The sequence below is a fragment of the Vicugna pacos genome, chromosome 7 (assembly GCF_048564905.1).
Source record: "Vicugna pacos chromosome 7, VicPac4, whole genome shotgun sequence".
Classification (NCBI taxonomy): Eukaryota; Metazoa; Chordata; class Mammalia; order Artiodactyla; family Camelidae; genus Vicugna; species Vicugna pacos.
The window spans coordinates 62,254,950-62,276,292 of NC_132993.1; the positions used below are offsets into that span (position 1 = coordinate 62,254,950).

The following is a 21,343-nucleotide window of genomic DNA, read 5'->3' on the forward strand; positions in this document are numbered from 1 at the left end:
CCTGAGACTCAATACTTCAAAATTCTTTAGGCCCTCGATCAAGTAAAAATGGGTCTTTCCCCTTCAAACGTCAAGAACATAGAGTGACGAGAAGTGTTAGACCTCAGCCAAGAGTACTCCCTTTCACATATGCAAAACAAAAGCAATGAGGTCCAGAGAATTAAAATGACTTATCTAAGGTCGCTTAACTGATCAATCACCATTTTATTCCAAGTATGTGTTCTTTACTAAGACCTCTCCTTTCAGTGGATTTTTAACTTTATCAGAGTATCAAATACTGAAATCTCTCTGCAGGTTTAAAGAATAGGTTCCTGAAATCTCTTATGTCCAGGCAACTTGCAATTGATGAATTTAGGGTATATGGTAGAATTAGGACAAGGGAATCCAAGATCAAGAATGAACCATGAAACCCTCAAATATTTTTGTATTCACTGAAGTAAAAAAGGAAACAGCAATACAATTAATAAATACAGTGAAAATTACATTTTACATATCTTAAGTTAGTACTAATGGGTACTAAAAAACTAGTTATTATTTATTACTTACCAGGAACTTGTCAGGAGCTTTCTATCACCAATTTCAATGAAAGACAAGTAACTGCACGTCATTTCATGCAGATAATACATGTACCAAGAGGAATGTTTACTGTACGGGTCCCCCATCCTAATGCCCAGTGTCTTTGGATATCTGTGACTTTAAGATCTTCACTCCCTTCTGTCGGCCTCTGCTTTATATATCTCAGGCATCACTAGTTTTAAGTCCTAGATATATTTCTCATCCTCTTTTATCTCTCTTATTATTTCCTTGTGGAAACCACTACTCTTTTTCTGCAATCTACTTTCTCTTCTCTTTAGAATTCCCAGCCACTGGTTCCTGCTTTTTCTAATGATTCAAATTAGGAACAACTACAAATTTAACATTCTTGCACTTGCCAGGAAGGAAAACAGGAGCAAGTCCTCATGCGTTTATGACTCCTGTGTTATGGACCAAATCACTAAAATGAATGTGCAGGTAAAATCCATTATCAGAAAATAAAAAATTATAGGCCAGTCATAAATACACACAGAGCCCAAAGAGTCTATAAGATACATATTTGTTTTTCCCATAGAGTTAGCTTAATTTTCAGTCCATAGTGTCCATTTCAGTTAAGCATCTAGGCGTCCCTTCTCCCTCTAACTTCCTATGATCCTCCTCTTTGTCCTTTCTCCTCTTCACCTCTTTGCTCTGACTTCCCTACTGTTCCCAGGGTCTCACTGTCTGCTAACAGCTACCTAGAGACTGAAGCCATGGAAACCTTTGCTCTAAATTTCACTCTGGGAAGCAAAGAGAGAATTTTACTGTTGTTAGAACTTGATATCTCATAGGAACAGACCTTTGTCTTTCAGTTTCTCCAAATAAATCATCACACAAAAGGACCTTTCTACCAATGCCTTGTGATGGCCTTTCATAACATGATTCAGGTAAATCGTAAAGATCCCTTCCCTAGTAAGGATGACAAGGGGAAGCAATCAAATAAAGTAAAAGTTTTATATATGACAGAATTAAAATTGTAAGATACCTCTATTTGTGCCCAAATTTCCATCTCTTCTCACCCAGGATTTTATTCCACCCTCACCCATCTGTATTCTTCATCAAAATTTATCTTTCTAGTGATCATTCCAATAGCTACAAACATGCTGTTCAGCATCTATCCAAAGGAAGAAAAGAAGACATTTTTTAAAAAACATTTTTCTACTCCCTTTCACAGCAACACTCCCCAGAAGTGTTGCAATACCAATTGTCTCCAATTTTCTTTCCATTCTTTCCCTTTTCCCTCACTGTTCAAAAGCCTTCACATTTAAATCCTCCCATTGTCTCCCCCGCTGTTTCATATGATGTTCTATGATGTAGGTACCATATTGCTCCCTTTTAAAATGAGAATTTTGAAGCAAAGACCTTTTGATTTAAGCTACATGGTAGCCTGAGCTAAGGAGTATTCTCTTCTCAATTGCAAATACATAGAAATGCTAGATAAAATAAAGCAATATATGTCTCAAGGTAAAGATGGGGAAATCTCCCAGAACGAGATACTAGGAAGAAACCTGCAGATGTAGCAGTGAGTGCAATCGCCCAGACAACCCAGGCAGGCAGGAGGCCTGGAGCCAGGGCTATACATTTGGCAGAGCTCCATGCCCTGAGACCCTCCAGGCCCCTCATTCTCTCCTAAACCCACCCTAAGCAGGCTTTTATGCCCAGCACATCCTTTTAATATTGCCTCTTAGATGTCAAATGGGCATCTAAAATGAACATTTCCAAAAACAACTCCCAATCTTTCCCCAAAAATCTGTCTTCTCACACTCTTCACCATGATTAATTTATTAGTTGCCCATTAATAAATGATGACGCCAGTCTTCAAGTTGATCAGGTCAACAACCTTAGAATCATTCTTGACTCTTCTTCATTTCTTGTATCCCACCCTCAATGTGTCATCCAGTCCTGTTAGCACCACCGCCTTTTCTCACAATATTTTTTATTACCACTCTTATTTACAGTACAATCATCTCTTGGCTACGTTATTGCAGTCACCTCCTAAATGGTCTCCCTACTCCTGCTCATATTTTAGTCTGTTCTCACGGCAGTTAGAATACACCTGAAAAAAAGAAAGGGAGGGAGAGAGGGAGGGAAGGAAGGAAGGAGGAAAGAAAGAAAGAAAGAAAGAAAGAAAGAAAGAAAGAAAGAAAGAAAGAAAGAAAGAAAGAAAGAGGAAAGAAAGAAAGAGAGAAAGAGAAAGAAAGAAAGAAAAAGAAAGAAAGAAAAGAAAGAAAAAGAAAGAAAGAAAGAAAGAAAGAAAGAAAGAAAGAAAGAAAGAAAGAAAGAAAGAGGAAGGAGGGATGGAGGAAGAGAAAGAAAGAAAGAATGAATTGAAGAAAGGAAGATTATATTCCTCTCCGTTCACAAAACTCCAGTTGTGACCCCTTCTCACTCAAAGTAAAATTGCCCAAGTGTTTGCCATGACCCTAAAGCACTGCCTGATCTGGCCATGGCCACCTTGCTGACCTCATGTCTTACCACGCTCCTCCTCCTCCACTCTGCTCCATATGCTCCTGCCTCTTGCTGTTACTCAAACACACCAACCAGATCCCTACTTCTGAGCAGGAATAACCAATCATGACTGATAATGGTTTAATGCCACTCTCCTTAGGATGTTTACATTTGGCAAGGCTTTGGCTAAACGGGAAAACTTCTAATCATGGACCATTAAGCATTTCAGGAGACTATGCAGAAAGATTCTCAGGAGGAAGTAGCCCCTCAACCACATAGTTTGATTAGATTATGATATGACTCAGACATTACAAATTTCAAAATTGTGACTGTGTTAAAACGTTTCATTGGACTTTAGAACTAATCACCTTTCCCAGTTCTCCTTTTCCCATTATTCTTTAACAGTCATAAATAATAACTTCTGCTTTTCCTTTTCACCTTGCCTTTAAAGAGGTCATGCAATCAACATCGACTTTGGGTGGAGTTTATAAAATGCAAGTTTCAGAGACAAATATTTACTTCTACAGGTAACCAGTACTGGAATTGCCAGTACCTAGAAACCTCTCTTCTTTGTAAAGGATTATCACCTGATCAGGTTCTCTCTGTATTGCCCCTTTAGCTTGTGAAATGTGGCTCAGGGTTTTTACAGCTTTCCTTTTCTTCTCAGCAGGTGCTTGCTTGGGTCTGAAGGTGACGGTGCCATCACACACCATCCATGGCATCAGGGGTCAAGCCCTCTACCTCCCTGTGCACTATGGATTCCACACTCCAGCATCAGACATCCAGATCATATGGCTGTTTGAGAGACTCCACACGATGCCCAAATATTTACTGGGCTCTGTGAACAAGTCTGTGGTTCCCGACTTGGAATTCCAACACAAATTCACCATGATGCCACCCAACGCCTCTCTGCTCATCAACCCACTGCAGTTCACTGATGAAGGCAATTACATCGTGAAGGTCAACATTCAGGGAAATGGAACTCTATCAGCTAGTCAGAAGATTCAAGTCACTGTTGATGGTAAGTCCACTGTATGTGCGTGGGCAGCTGAGGGCACAGCAGTTAGCAGTGGCTCGGGAGATTAGACTACCTGGGCTTCAGGTCCTAACTCTGCATCTTGGGGCAAATTAATTCACCATCAAAGCCTCAGCGTCTCATGGCATGAATGACATTATCTACCTCATGAGACTTCCTGAGGATTAAGTAAAACATGTACATAAAGGATATGCATAGTGCCCAGCTAAAGGTAAGCAAGAAGTAGAACTTGTTATTTGTTTGCCTGGAAGCTGTCAAGTATGAAGTTGGTGATATAATGAGATGGGGAAAATTTTAATTCTCATTAGAAGAACGCACCCTGGGAAGAGCCTTATTTTTGTCACATAAAGATTTTTTTCTTTAATTTTGGTACTCTGGGGGAGAATGAGACTCGCTCGATGATCATAGTTAAAAAATAATAGAAGTTGCTGGGAATGTCCTCTCAGGGAGAGTGGGGGTCAGCTACCTCAGACATTTATTTTCCTTATTGTGGTATGTAAGTGGCATACCTTAAATATACTGTGTCCAAAGCCCAACTTCTGATTTTTCCCTCTAAACCTATTTGTTTAACAGTATTTCTCCATTTTAGCAAATACCAACTTCATTCTGTCAATTGCTCAGGCCAGAACCTTGCCATCACCCTTGACTAATCCAGTCTACAAGTTAACCGTGTCAGCTTTACCTTCAAAACATGGCCAGAGTTGAGTCACTTCTCACCACCCGCACTACCACCCAGCTCAGCCCTACCATCAGCTCTGGCCCGTACTGTCCTAACAGCCTGCTGCCTACTCTCCCTGCTTCTACTCTGCCTCCTGCAGCTTAAAATCCTCCCATAGCTTCCTCTCTCATTCACAGTAAAAGCCAAAGTGCTAACAGTGTCCCACAGGGCCCAACATGATCCCCCAATACACCCAGTACCTCCGTGACCCCATTTCCTACCTCTTTTTCCCTCGCTCCCTCTGTTCCGACCTCACTGGCCTCCTTGCTCTCCCTGGAACAGGCTGAACTCACTCACACCGCAGGCCTTTGTACTTGACTAATTTGCTCTACCTAGGTTGCTCTTCTCCTAGACAATAGCGTGATTCCCTCCCCAATTTCTCTTCAGTCTCAGCAGAAGTATCACTCTATCTGTGAAGGCTTTCCTGATCACCTGCTGTAAAGTATAATCTCACTACCCCAAACAGACAGAGAGAAGGAGAGTTACTATTTATCTTGTGTTCTGTTTTATTCTTTTCATAACACATATTTCCACCTGAATGTATTATATATTTTTACTTATTCATTGTTTCTCTTCCCTGCCTGGAAGGCAAGATCCATGGGAGCGGTGCTTTGTGTTGTTCACTGCTGTGTCCTCACTGCCTAAACCCTGATGCTGGCCATTCATAAGCACTCAGTAAATATGTGTGCAGTAATTGAGTGGGAACTGGAGAGACTGACTGCAGGAGAACAGAGACACAGGATGTGGCAGCAGATGCCTCGAAAACAATTTTAGGGAGAGAAAAGGAGGACATTTTCATGAAATTCCCCTGAGTAATAGCCACTCTTGCCCTCAGACTTTTAATAGGACATCCATTACTTGTTTTTTTTTAAACACTTTTTTATTGATTTATAATCATTTTACAATGTTCTGTCAAATTCCAGTGTAGAGCACAATTTTTCAGTTATACCTGAACATATATATTCATTGTCACATTTTTTTCTCTGTGAGCTACCATAAGATCTTGTTTATATTTCCCTGTGCTATACAGCATAATCTTGTTTATCTATTCTACAATTTTGAAATCCCAGTCTATCCCTTCCCACACCCCTCCTCGGCAACCACAAGTTTGTGTTCTATGTCTGTGAGTCTATTTCTGTTTTGTATTTATGCTTTGTTTGTTTGTTTTAGATTCCACATATGAGTGATCTCATACGGTATTTTTCTTTCTCTTTCTGGCTTACTTCACTTAGAATGACATTCTCCAGGGACATCCGTGTTGCTGCAAATGGCGTTACGTTGTCGGTTTTTATGGCTGAGTAGTATTCCATTGTATAAATATACCACATCTTCTTATCCAGTCATCTGTTGATGGACATTTAGGCTGTTTCCATGTCTTGGCTATTGTAAATAATGTTGCTATGAACATTGGGGTGCAGGTGTCATCCTGAAGTAGGAGAACATCCATTACTTGTTAATTTGTAGTAAAATTGGATCTGTTTAGGGAAATGCATCCAAAGGTCTTTTTTTAAAAAAAAAATTTATTGAGGTATAGTTGATTTACAATATTATATTGTTTTAGTATAAAATATGGTGATTCAAATTTTTTTATAGATTATGCTCCATTTATAGTTATAAAATATTGGCTGTATTCCCTGTGCTGTACAATATATACTTGTAGCTTATTTATTTTATAGATAGTAGTTTGTACCTCTTAATAACCTACTCTTATGTTGCTCCTCCCCCCACAACCAAAAGGTCTTAATAGGAGTGTAGGGCCTGTGTAAAAAATCTTCTCGGAAAACTTTCACATCTGAGTTACACTGTTAAATGCAAGTGTATGAGCATAGTACCAATGTCTACTCTAATGACCGGTTCTCCCCATACAAGACCTTCACATGACCTATTTGACTTATCCCATACCACATGTATTTTCACACGAGGGCATATTTGAAACATAAGCCTTTTCTACGTAACAAGTGTACCAACTCATTTTTCTTTTAAAATCATAATATTGTAAATGAAAGCTATTCCAAATCCTTTATTCTTGCCAGGGAATATAAAGGATTAAATTGAGTGGACAACTTGATTGTACCCATCTTGCGAAAGGCTGGAGGCTTCAAAATCACTCATCTCCCCTGGAAGTTGCCTTCCAACCTCCTTTGTCCTTATCTTTCATTTTCTCCAATCTTCTCTAGGCTGAAGGATTGGGTCCGTTTGTGCCCTAATGCACATTTTCCAGTGCAGAAAAAATGTAAGCATGAGTCAAGACAAATTTACTTGAGAAGATGCGTCAACCCCAATTAAAAGCTTGATAAGAAATTGAAAGCTAAACATTGGAGCCAATTGTCTATTACTTATATATCATCTCACTCTCTGTGTGCCCTGTAATCATGCATAGAAGGAGATTACTAGAGGCTTTGATTTGTTAGAGTGACTAACACGGTACAGTGACTGACAGTGTTACAATACAAATGCACAGCAATTAAAACGTATAATTAGTTCACTTACACAGAAGGAAAAGTAAATGGGGCAAATATGATTCTCTAAAACTTTCTCTCAATCACCCCAAAGTACAATATACATAAGCTTTATATTTTTCAGATGGTGGGTAGAAATTTGGGTTCACCACATCTATCGCAACCAGCTGCTCTTGGGACATTAGGACAAGTCAAGAAAGGGGAGTAACTATTGTGAACTTTGCCTGGGAGAGTCTACCTTTATGGTGTTGGGGGAGAGCACAATGAACAGGAGATAAGGAAGCAGACGTTCTCTACCACTAACTGCATTATCTAAAAAGTAAAGGTTTTCATTAGAAAATCCTTGAAGAGTAAGTTCTGGAATCAGTTCTCTCTGCTATACATGATTTTTTATATATTTTATCATTTTGCATTTACCATGACTTTTTTATTCTCTTATTATTTCCTGAACTGTCTCCATTTATAAAGCGTAGAACTTTGGAATTATTTCCCTTGAATTTAATATTTGAAAGACCTCATAGACTTTTACTGTAATTCTGTGGTGGTAAAAATCATTTCTGTGCATTTTGATGTTGCAGATCCTGTCACAAAACCAGTGGTGCAGACTCAGCCTTCCTCTGGGGTTGTGGAGTATGTGGGAAACATGACCCTGACATGCCTCGTGGAAGGGGGCACCCGGCTGGATTACCAGTGGCTAAAAAATCGGAGACCTGTTCACACCAGTTCCACCAACTCCTTTTCTCCCCAAAACAACACCCTTCGTATTGCTCCAGTGACCAAAGAAGACATTGGGAATTACAGTTGCCTGGTGAAGAACCCTGTCAGTGAGATGGAAAGTGACATCATTACACCTACCATATATTGTAAGTGTTTTTAAAAATACATGTGTGCATGAATTTTCTTCTGGGAAGTTTTCATGGGAGTAGTCACAGAGAATATCAACACCAGATGTCATTTGGTTGTCACCATTACTGTAATGCAGCCCTAGCTGCAACTACACTTCCTAGGTGCTGGCTTGTCATGAAGTATAGTCACTTGTACAACTCTGTTTCTTGAAGATCAAGTTGAAATGCTGACCTCTTATGATATATTTTCTGACTCAGTCCATTGTGTGACCTTATTTCCAGTGGAAAGTAGGAACCTCAATTTCAAGGACCCAAAACCATGTAGAAGGCACTAATTTCTTGCCTTCAAGGAGGAAGAGTTGTTCTTCATGAACGGGGAGAGGGATGTGCTCTGTGGCTGACCACAGGGAGAAAGAATGTCCCTGGGTTGTGTGTGGTTATTGTGGCCCAGGGCATGACTGTTTTCTCTGCCTATTTTCTCAGCTCTGTTTTTAGAAGCAGGTGCAGAGAGGATCACAGAGAAAATGTAACTATTCTGCAGTAAGGTATTCACGTTCCCAGAGAATCAGTAATTGTTTCAGATTTCAGTATTCTTTGGTTCTTTTTTCTGTGGCTGTATTTGCTATTGTAATTGTGGTTGTTTAATCTCACATACAAAGTTAAGTCCACCAGACTTTTCAGTTCATGTCATATTATCGTCACCAACCCAAGCAAGAGCTCTCTTTCTTTATTGTTTTATTTTTCTCAGTCCCCTCTACTCCAAAGCACCACTTATAATATGTTCAACATTGCATTCTAATTTCAGCTTCAAACAGAGTTTCTGAACCTCCACACTAGTGACATTTTGACAACTGTCCGGTGTGGGGACTTGTCCTATGCATTCGTTATAGGATGTTTAATAGCATCCCTGGCATCTACCCACTATATACCAGTAGCACCCTCTTCTTCAAGTGTGACAACCAAGAATGTCTCTGACGTTGCCAGAGTTCCCCTGAGTGGGAGGGAAGGAGAGTATTGTGTGCAAAATCTCCCAGAGTTGAACTGATGGCTTATCACATTGGAAGTCATTTAATTGGTTACCATTGTCGCTGAGAGCACAGCCACAATGGCAGCGTAACAAAACAAGTAAGGCATAGCAGAGGAAAACCAACTTCCTACCCTGTGGTGAGAGGGTGGAGGTTTCAACTAGTTGAACCACAAGGGTGGAATTAAGGCTCGTAAATATATCCGCTCACTCACCAAATATGTCTACGTAATGTTCAGAAAGGCCCTAAAGCCTAGTGTTTAAGTGCTTAGGAGGTAGACAGACCTAAGTGTGAAGCAGGTTCTATCATTACCCATGTGACCATAAGAAATCCCTTGGCCTTTCTGAGCCTCATCTGTAAAATGGAGATCATTAAAACTCCTTCACCACACTGCTGTGGTTAAATGAAGTACTGCCTGAAAAATAATCAGTGACTGACACCAAACAAGCGTTCAGTAAATGAAGGTATCTGTATTATCAATGCATCTGTATTCTGTTTTCTTCAGTAGAAAATTGATAGTCTTCTTGAGGAAGTGTGTTATTAATTCTTTGGGGGGAAAAGATCACCTGCATATGTACAAAATGTAGGTTTTTTTCAACTAGATAAAGCCTAACAATAAACCCCAGAAATGGGGCAGAAAAAGCAACTTCTGGAAAGTGGAGAACAATGGTATGAGACAGGTATACAGTAAGGTCTGCTTGAACCAGCAAAGTTAAGCTAAGGAAAATGAAACTATTAAATCTTGAAACTAAAGCTCTCCTATATTTTAGCAGAAGTGAGAAAATGTGCACAATAAAACATATGAGGTAGGATGTCATAGATACCATAGGGAAGCTCTCAAAGGAGCATAATCTCTAGACACAAGAACTCTGGAGCCAGGAGACCTGGCTCTACTACCTTACCTCTCATGCACCTCAGTTTCTTCATCCATATAATGGTGACATTGATAGTCCTTACTTCATAGAATTATTGTGAGGATTAAACCTGTTACTGTATGTAAATTGCTTAGAACAGTGACTGCCCCATAGTAAATACTATATAACTGTTGGCCATTTTTATCACTATAATATTATGAGTTTATGGGAATTCAGAGAAAGAAAACTACTTCTAGCTGGAGAGAAGGCTTATTGCAGAAACTGACATTTGAGATGAACCTTGAACAATGGGTATGATTGGGGCAAGTGGCAATGTCTTGAAAAACCATTTCAGGCAATAGGGACAGCAGGCACAGACACTAAGCAGAAGTCAGAGTATTTAGTGAATGGACTAGTTGGCTAGAGTGTAGGATACAGCAGGTAGACTAGATGATTAAATAGGTAACAGGTTCTCTGCCCCCACCCCCCCCAAAAGTAGAGCATTCCTATGAAACCTTGTGTAAACTGAAATGGTGTAAAGTGAATAAGCAGTTACCTTAGGACATGTCTTGCTAACGGATATACAAAATAAATGGAGATGAAGCACAGGTGCTCACAGAGACAGTTCAAATCTATGGAGGCTGGATGCTGAGATGTGAGTGTAGTTTCCTGGGAAGGAGCCTGGTGGTGCCACTTCCGCTGCTAGGTTGTGTGCTGCCTCTATAAGGGCTCTCGCAGAACAAACGCCGAATGCTATATTTTGCTTTTCACCTTTTTTCATGAAAGCAAAAATCCTCTCCTGATTTCTTTTGGTCAGCTAAAACAGAAACTACTGTAGGTCTTTCATAAAAGTGAAGTGATGTAAAGCAAAGTTTTGAAAATCAGGGAATACTTGTATACTTGAGTCAGATTACAGAGAGCTTTGAATGTCAGGCGTTATTTGGCAAACAATGAGGAAAATTATTTTTTAAACAAATGTCCAAATTTTAAAAACAGTAGAGAATGTTTTGTAAATAAATACACACGTATTCTAGACTAAATCAAGAAATATTTGTCAAGAGAGCACTTTTTCAAGATAGATCACAAATGTCATACAATTATAGAAAGAGTATGTATAGGAAGGAAAAAAAGGGAGATAGGATATATTTTATTAGTTCATAGTATAGAGAAAAAAGTCACCAATTTTTAACTACATACAGTGATTAAACATGTCTAAAAGCAATTTTAAAGCATTTTTTTCTGAGAAATATTGTTCACATGGAAATAGAAAAAACTTCATACATTGATTGTGTAATTCAGCTTTGGTGTAGGGGAACCCAAAGATGATTAACTACTAGTCCAACCTAGTTCAGAATTCAGTGTCTCAAAGATGAGCCTTTCCCTTCACACATAAACAGAAGAAATTATATTAAAAAGTGCCAAAGAAGAAGGAAATTGTAGGTTTTCACTGAAAAACACCAAAACACCACTCACTGCAAGCAAATTGTACAAGATTTATTACAATCATTAGTTATACTGTGTTTCACAATGGTACTGTTTTTATAGCTGAACTTTTAGCTATATTTTTGCAGTAGTTTTACATAAACTTATATTCAGATAACATTGTGCTGCCTTAAAGCACCAGCGGAGAAATAGATTTACAAAGTATAAACTGTGACTATCTGCACAACCAGCATTGAATTGGAGTGAAAAATTTAGATTTGGCATGGTCCATTTATACATGTAGTCATATTCTCGACAGAATAAGGTTATTCTGACATGAATTAAAACTTCCATTCAATTCCAAGTAGCACAAACCTAACCATTCAAGTTACTTAAACACAGTGAAAGAAAATGTGAGCAGACAAAGCAAATCAAATCTAGGGCTATGTAAATACATCTTTCCATTATTCTTGACTGTTTGGTCTAAATGGTTTACTTTCACATAGAAAAGGTACAAAATGCAAAACAAGTTATTAAACCAGCCAGATTTATCTACTGAATATTTATCCGTAGGAACCATTATTCAGTGTGGTAAGAGACAGCAGGAAGTAAGATTGTGTTGGAGCAGTCTTTGTTAACTGAAAAAAACCTGATCATATTTTGTTTCAATCACTTGCTCTAGTAAATGTCGTGTCCTTTGGAGAGTGCAGCAGATAGCACAGTGCTGTGAGCCTCAGCTGTCAATTCAGACCGCCTGAGTTAAAGCCTTGGTTCTGCCATTATCACTCTGTGTGTCAGTTTCCTCATCTCCTTATCTACATTGTCCCAGTGTAAAGCTAATACCTATCTCTGGAGGGATGGGAAGGATTAAGTGAGATTTTGTGTGTAAACAAGGCAGTGAGTGGCACATAAGAAGAACTCAGTAATGTTTGCTCTTTTGCTTTTCCTCTTCTCTTTTCTTTCTTGTTTTTTTTCCCTTAAAGCCAAAACTATACTGACTTAACATGACAGGAGAGCCTGGGTGATTTAGAACATACCTGCAAAGAGAAAACTGAAAGAATACATTGAAAAGAACTTTGTTCTTCCTCAGATGTTGCCATTATTTAACACATTTTCTTTTTCTACATGAAAATATTTTCTTTACATCACTTCTTTCTTATAGCTATTTATCTCACCGTGTATCCACCTATCTTTAAACTTTAGCCATAAATGAAAAATTCCTGGGGGAAATTGCATAAACAATTACAGGAACATGAAAATGTCATTTGCATCTCAAAATGCACTTTTGTTTTGCTATACAGTTCAGTTTAATCTGGCAAAGTGAAAATAAGATCTTTCTTTCAGCATGTGCAAGGTCATGCCCCAGTCTTATTATTAACACAAAACATGGTGATACACAGTGTGTAAAGTGCTGAAATGGGGGGGGGAACCATAGTCACACTGTAAGTGTTAGATACTGCGCTTTACACTCCTAAATCTTTCCTTTCCTGTGTTATTTGAAAGAATTAAAATATCCCCATCTGAGTAAATTCAGATGTCAGAGAACATATAATACATTTATAGACTGAACTTTCTTCTTTACATTCCTTTAGACATAGTCTAAAGGATCTTACAGAGAAATGTCTGTCATGAGTAAAAACTAATGGCAGGTAGTAGAAAGAAGAACAGTTAGAAAAATTGTAAATGTGGGTTCCATTTACACATCTTAAAGATGAATTATCTAGATGATTTTAAAAAGATTTTTTTACTCTTACTAAGTGGTAATTGTGACTAGAATATTAATAATTTATTTTCTAGATTATTTTGGCACTCAAATGTAAAAACCTTCACTTGGTCAACATCTCATCTTACTGATTTTCATTCATTCACTCATTCATACATTTATTCACTCATTCACTCATGGTTTGATTTGACTCAGAAATCAAACATCATGGTCCTGTTTATGCTAAGCAATTACTACCTATCATATAACATTTAGAAACACAACCCAGATTCATAAATTTACTATTTTTTCTTACTATCACCATTTTAACCCTTTTTTATTGTTTTTGTTTGTTGGTTTGGGGTTACAAGAATTAAATAAAATATAAAATCTGAAGATTTATCATTTATCTTGTTGATTTGGCATCAACATGTTTGCAATCTGTCATTCCACACAAACTGGAAATATGTGCCTTGGCTAGTGTTGTCCACACTTCTCTTTCTTCACTTGGTTACATCCTCCTCTTGCGTCACAATATCGTTTTCTCCAAAAGGCTCACCTGCCCTTTACCTTGTCTCACCTCTTCAGTGTCACCCAGAGGTATGCTGTGCCCCTGCAGCACCCCATGTACATCTATCCCCTGGTACTCACTGTATTATGTTTTCCTTGAGCCTCTTCCACTCATAAGTACCCGAGGCCAAAATAGGAGCTCTGTGTTATTCACTTTTGTATCCCTAGGGCGATACTTGGCACAGATTAAGAGATTTCTTGACGCAATAGAGATTTCTTGAACTTGACTGAAATGGACCAGATTATCTTTCTTCATATCCCTTTCAGATTTCAGTGTTACTTGATGAAGCTGTAGAAAGGCTAAATTCCCATTGTAGTAACCTCTTAGTTATAGTGCTTTGGCCTTTTGTTGTTTTGTTTTGTTTTTGTTTTTTCTGGTATTTAGCAAAGTAGGAATAATGTAGTAAATGTCATATTCCAATATTCCCCTATAGAGGGCCACATCATTATTCAGAATTTCAGCATGAGTCACCTCTTCTGTTTTCTTAAAGCACTGTTTCTATGACAATTTCCTTAACAAAAGGAGGAATTATTTTTTATTTTGGCAGAAAAAAGTGTCATAAAATCTATAAATATTGACCATATATTAATGAGGTTATGATGTCATAATCTGGTATTGGCCTTGGTGGAATACAATGTCAAGCCAGTAATTCAGGCAAATATCTACATGCAGTTCATGAAATGTAAATGCCTTCCAGCTCCGTTGTAAATAATAACCCAGTTAACCGCTGCATTTTGTGTGCAACATATGGCACTGCTGCAGGGAAGTGTTCTAAGTGATAAAAATTAAAGAAAAAAGGTCATTCACAGTAAATACTTACCATCTGTTCCCAAGCAGGGTGGCAAACAGAATCATGATGGAAATTTAGGTACTGTTCCCGCCCAGCCATAAATTGTTAAAGGGAACAGATGATATGTGATTTTACAAGTCACTTAGTAAACAGCCATTCCTGAGGCAAAGGTTTCATTTCTATTGGGAGTTCTCTGCCAAGGGCAAGAACCTGAACCATAATCCAAAGTCAAAATAGAATTATCCTTTTGCTTTTATCTTCAATGTCCGAGGCCACACTGGTTGAATCATTCCAAATGTCTTCAACTGGATTGCTCATTCCCATGAATAATATACGAGGCTACACTTCAAAGTGAAGAGTGGTCAGCCTGAAGTGCTAATGAAAAAGGAAATATTATAGTGTAGTAAGAAGAAAATAGATTGTTAGCAGTGTGTAGGGTGTGATGGTAGATAGACATAATTCTATCAATCTGTGTGTGTGTATGTGTTTGTGCATGGAGGGGGAGAAGAAGGTATAGAAGAAAGATTTAAAGATCATACACTGAAATATGGATATTTGTTCTCTGAATGGTGAAATATAGATGTTCATTCTCTGAAATGAAAACAAATGAGTTTTCATCTTGATGCTTCTCTGAATTTTGGATTTTCTGCAATGACGTGTATTTCTTACATAATCAGATAAAATTTGCTACATTTTAAGAAATCCTATCAGAAGCAAGGAACTTAAATTCTTCAAAGTATTAGGTACCAAGAACTAGAATAGGTGCTTGTGTGGGGGCTGGGGGAGTTTGACGTACTTGAGGGTGACCGAAGAGAAGAGCCAGATATAGTATATAATTAAGACAGACAGAAGAGAAAAGATTATGCCAATCATGAAACCCAACAAATGAGAAGTAGCAAAATCAAAATAAACATGAATGTAAGGAAGATGAACTAAGACTATCAGATTCCTTTCATTAGAAACATGTTTTCTTTTAAGCTAGAGTGATGTTATTAAATTAGATTGTTAACCTTATTCAACAGCCTTGGCTCTAAATTACTGTGGGCTTCCTCTGCAACGGAACCCACTCTCCAAAATGGAAGAATTACTAATTTTAAGAATACTCTATTATGTCGCAAGGTCCTAAGGCAATTCCAAATGGAGAGCTCCCCCCAAAATTTTGAGTAACGTCAGCACACTTTGAAAGCAGTATTTCTCATTTTTATGTGTGTTAAATTATCAAGCAATTTGTTTTTACATTCATTCTGGAAACCCTGGAAACCAGTGGGAAGGCAGAAACTTGAACTGAATGACCACACTTCTCTTCTTTATCAAGCCTGCCTTGCTCTGTTCTCAGAAATGCTCTCAGACTTTAGCTTTTGTAACAGGCTCAGGTCTCTTCCTGCTCCAAACCTCTGTTGATTCATCCTATTGGCTTCCTGCTATGTGAACCATAACCAGTGCCCACCGATTGGTGGCCTTTGCTTCTCTAATGTTCTATCAATGCTGAAAATTTGAAGGGACCCTGCTGCTACACTGGACCTGAGATAATAGCCACAGGAACCAAGTCTATGACACCTCAGATTCCCCACTATGCCTTGAAAAGTATTGTGCACCTAGTAGCACCTCAGTATTGATTTTGTTTGAATGAGTAAAAACAACTTTTCATTCCCATTACACAACTGACTATTCAGTGGAATTCAGAATAAGAGTGTCCCACTTTACAACACACAATTCTAAAATAGTGGTTTTCCCCTGAGATTGTATCGCAGTCTGAAATGAGAGAACAGTATGACAGGGTTCTAGTGCAGTCACAGGAAAGAGGCATTCATTTCTCTTCACTTTTGTCCCCCATCTCCAGTTCCTGATTACTTTGAATCCTATTTGAAGGTACTAACTGCTATGTTTGCTTACTGAAAGCAGGGTCATCTCATGTATACATCTTAAAATCAGTTCATAGGTTTCCTTCAGATGCCTCTGTGTCTTAAGGAAGCAAATATGTGTAAAGTGTATGTTCCATAGCTAAATATGATTGATTGTTTTGCATCTTCAGTTTCTGTTGTATCTTAGGAAATTTGTTTCTCCATTGGTAGATTGATCAGAAAATGCTGACATAATAGAGAACCACTGTGGGAATCTGCAGATTAGATGTTGGCTTGCGAGTATCCAAAATAACTTTAGCATGGCATGGATCATGGTGTTTCAAAGGCAGCAGGGTTGGCAATCTAGTCAATCTTTCCATAGTAAAGGTGAAGAAATTGAGACCCAAAAAGTTTAAGTGACTTTTGAAGAACACTTAGTTAGTTATCAACAAAATCGGGGTTTAATCTAATCACTGCATTGTATCATTCCACACAATGAGAGGTGAGCAGTCATTTTTTTTTTAAATCAGAACCATTGGGTAGATTATTTCTGAGCAAACTATCCATAGCCTTATCCAGTTTATAAGTTCCTTAAGAGTAGGAACTGTTACACATTTTTTATCTGTCACATATTAAATATATTATCTAATACTTAGTATCTCTCAACACAAGTATTTTTTGATTACTTGATTAACTGAATACAGAATTAATATATAGTTAGATAATAATTTATTGTATAATTCATAATACAATTAGACAACCAGAAACCATTTTGAGATAGGATATACTACTTAACATTTTTTAGAGAGGTAATATGAATGATTAAATGCATATATTTTAGAATTCCAGATCTGCTATTTAATAACTATGTGACCATGGGAAAAATAACTTTTAAAATATCTCTTTCATTTTATCGTGGAAATAACATCATGTGGTTGCTTTAAAGATTAAATGTGGTTGTCTGCATAAGTGCTTAAAATGCCTTCAGATGGTGAATATCCAACAAATGTTGGCTATGAGCAGCTGAAAAAATGAGCACAATAGTGCCTAAACCTTAAGGTTTTCAGAATATAAGTCAGGAAATAGACCGGATGAGAAAAATCTATCTACTGGGGGATATTTTTTTAAATCTCTCTTTTTATTTATCCTCTGAAGAAATCAGTGGGCAATGTGTCTTCATCTGCAGGCCGTCTGGTGCCATAGAAATAGTAAAATGCTACAGAAATACCGGAGTGTGAGGAAAACATCATGAGATATCCATGATTAAGTAGTTTGTTGGTGATCAATGAAGATTTGTTAATGATAATGAAGACTTATTATTTCCAAATGGAACTAGCTTGTGGGGAGAAATCTTTAAAAATTCTTTGACTGTTAAAGTGTTATGAAAATATGAAACATTCCTCTATTTGTACAAATTTGTGCTCCATGTAAAACAATGTATTTTATACATATTTGCATGACCTATCCTAGCACTGAGAATAAAAATAGGTAATACTCAAAGAAAGGTTGTCGGAGAGAAAACAGTGGCCATAATATATTTTTAAAATGCTTTCAAGTGCAATTGCAGTTTCAGAAAGGTGGAATTTGTCTAACCAGGTTGCAGATTTATCAATACATGACTCAAAAGCTTAGTACCACAATCATAATGACAGTGTCTATAAAATTATATCCTAAGTTCCAAAGCTTTCACTATTGCAAATAAGTTCAATCACATCTCAAATAGTTTCCAGTTCCATGGATATCAGAATAAAACACTTTTAGGTCCTTATCATTTATTGGGAGTCTAAATGAGGACCCATTTGCCCAAGTTTAACATAAAGACTTAATGGAAAATAAAATGCTGCTAAGCTTTCCCAAACTCAGAAACTGTATTGTTATTATTTATATCACCCCTTTATTTCTTTTTTCAATTAATGCAGATGGACCTTATGGACTTCGAGTTAACTCTGATAAAGGGCTAAAAGTAGGGGAAGTGTTTACTGTTGATATTGGAGAAGCCATCTTGTTTGATTGTTCTGCTGATTCTTATCCTCCCAACACCTACTCCTGGATCCAGAGGACTGACAATACAACATATGTCATTAAGCACGGGCCTCGCTTGGAAGTTGCATCTGAGAAAATAGCCCAGAAGACAACTGACTATGTGTGTTGTGCTTACAACAACGTAACTGGAAGGCGAGATGAAACTCATTTCACAGTCATCATCACTTCTGTAGGTAAGTGTAACATAAAAGGCAGGGATTCCAGTGAAACACAAATGCACACTAGCCTTGCTCTACCCTCTTTTATACCTATGTGGAAGAAAGTATCATTTTGGAAGTCTTCACATACTTTAAGAAACCCTATCCTGAGTTAACTAAGCCATGGTTTCTAAGAGTCAAAGATAGAAAATCCAAAGAATGATGGAGAGAGAATTCAATTGCTGTCTCTGAGGGGCTATAAAGAAAAAGGAAATTTAATATATTACTGCTAAATGTGCATTTTTGCTTTCTTGATTTTACAAACAGGAATATAAGAGAAGCAGGCTACTCATTTAAAAGGTTTATATCTAGAGTTGCATTAGGGCAGATAAATAAATATTCTTCATGAGTAACAAATCTGGTTTTCCTGTTAGCTGGCTCCCTTCTCACTGTCCATCATGGGCTCCCTTTCTTCTTTCACCATTTAAAACCTGAAATCTATGAAAGTCCTCAACAGGGGTCTCAACACCTTGGAAACTACAAAATTTTGTAAGTCTGCGAAATTTGGCATTTTCTAGAAATCATCTGATTTTCAGAAAGGTCATCATTCCACAGATGGTTAAGAATCACTGCCTAAAATATTTATGTCCACCAAATTCTTAACTTTCTGAGGCTTCTCTCTCTCTCTTCAGTATGATTTCATTGTCCTGTGTGGTTTCACTCCCTCCCATGGTTTTATGTGACACTGACACATCCCAAATCTTTATCTTTAAAGGTCTAAAGTTTGTATACCCAGTTAGCTTCTAAACGTCTCTACTCTGAAGTGCCAGATGCAGCATACAGGTCCAGTATATCAAAAGTGAGCCATCTTCTTTCCCCCTAAATTGCTATTCTTTCTGTATTCCCTGTTTAAGTGTATGGCCCTAATATCTACCAACCAGAGCCAGAAAGCAAAATGCCACCTTAGAGTCTTCTCTCTTGCTTATTACTCTGCCCAACTTCCAGTCATCAAATTTGTCTATTTTCCTTTCTTCCTATCTCTCAAGCCCATTCTCTTCTCTCCTTCTTCCTTCTTTCTTTCTTTTCTTCTTCTCTCTTTCTTCTCTCTCCCTTACTCCTCCTCTTCCTCCTTCTACTCCTCCTCTTCTTCTCCTTCCTCTCCTTCTGCTTTCTGCTCCTCTTCCACCTTTTTCTTCTTTTGCTCTGTCCTCTACATCTACTACTTCTACTGCTACTATCAAATCCTTCTTGGACTCACATTTGCATGCAGACAAAGTCAAGCCAGAAAACCTGGGGACAGATTTGGACAGGAAGTGGTGGTCAGCATGCCTATGATTGGTGGATGAACAAGTTTGCAAAAGGTACCACCCATTAATATCTTCTCTGTTGATGTCTTCTCTTTCTCTGTCTTTATATCTCTGGTGCCTAGAATAGGGCCCATTACATAGAGTCAGTGCATTGTTTATTTTTAATTAATAAAGCAAGAATATAATCCTTGTATTTCTTAGGCTAACTTTTTCAGTACTTGGCCCTTGGGCCATGTGCATCAAAATTATCTGGGGAGGTCTAATAATGTATTTTCATTAAGACACCTCAGACTTATCAAATGAGGCAACTAGAACCTGGGATCTGAATATTTAGCAAGCACAAGTGTGACACTTACTTGTTTCAGGTGTTTTTATTTTTCCTCCACAGTCTTTTGAATTTATTTAAAAACCGTTAAAGGGCCATTAAGAATTACAAGACTATCATAAATCTATAGATTGATAAAGAAATGTATGGTAGGTAGGATATTCTCCTGACTCCTTAAAATTGAGGGTAGTCATCTTTACAAAATCATGAGTATATTGAAATTTATATACTTCATGGTGGATTTTTATTTTTTATTATATGAAGAAAATACCACACTCTCTAGAAGAGTGCTATCCAGTGGAACTTTCTGCACTGAAGGAAGTGAAATGTGCTCTATCCATTATGGTAGCTACTACCCTCATTTGAATTTTGAACACTTAAAATATGGTTATTTTAACTGAGGAACTGAAGCTTTTATTTTATCTCATCTCTATTAATTTTAATTTAAATCTATATAGTCACATACGTGGCTACCATATTGGGCAATACAGCCCTAGAATTTTTACCTGAATTATGCTTCATTTGGGCAGCACATAAGAATGTATTTCCCTAATAGGTCCCAAAAGTATATGTGTGTTTACAGTTATATAAATAAAATACTCTTCATTCATTATTTAGTACCTATTATGGGCCAAATGCTGAGGTATGCATTGAGAATGCCATTTGAAAAAAATAATTCCTGTTAACAGAACACTCACAACCTAATATAAGTGGGAGGCATATATGTAAACACCAAGATGTATCCTTTGCTTTCTATTTTACTGATTTTTTAATAGGCTTAAGCAGCATTTTACCTCAGTGGCTGGCTGAAACATAATTTTGAAACACACGTAATTAAGCATATAAAATAATTTTGTGGCAATCTGGATGTCATCTTAAACTTGTTCCTCATGCTCACTGCAAGTGAAAACATGGCTATAATATGTAGATGTATAATGCAGTGAAGCCATTCCCATTACCTAAACTTCCTCTATTAATATTTAGCCAAGGTATTTTCATAATATCAGAAGCCCCCAATATTTGATTAAGATCTAATTACCAAGGTCCAAAGACAGCTACAGTCTTAATATCAAATAATTGCCTTTTGTAAAATCTGAAAAACCTGTTTGACCTGTACAAAGACCAGGCATTTGTTATTATTGTAAATAAGAAAAGCAGGTGCTTATTTTTCAGAGGGATTCAGGGTTGTCAACATTCATAACCTCTTTGTGGTTTTTAGAGCTATTTTCCAACCCCCAAATGGCCAC

General features: G+C 37.6%; 1 protein-coding gene across 7 annotated transcripts in view; it reads left to right on the forward strand.

Annotated features, from left to right (window-relative positions):
- HEPACAM2 (HEPACAM family member 2) overlaps positions 1 to 21,343 on the forward strand; it is a 46,916-nt gene that overhangs the window by 9,194 nt on the left and 16,379 nt on the right. For 5 of the 7 annotated variants that reach the window (XM_072964986.1, XM_031679643.2, XM_031679645.2 and 2 more), the window contains exons 2-4: positions 3,689 to 4,042; positions 7,813 to 8,097; positions 18,204 to 18,500. In XM_072964986.1, coding sequence (XP_072821087.1) covers positions 3,838 to 4,042; positions 7,813 to 8,097; positions 18,204 to 18,500 — 787 coding nt within the window. In that variant the 5' untranslated portion in view covers positions 3,689 to 3,837. The remainder of the gene's footprint in view (positions 1 to 3,688; positions 4,043 to 7,812; positions 8,098 to 18,203; positions 18,501 to 21,343) is intronic. The other 2 variants (XM_072964984.1, XM_072964987.1) reach the window with 1 other exon arrangement.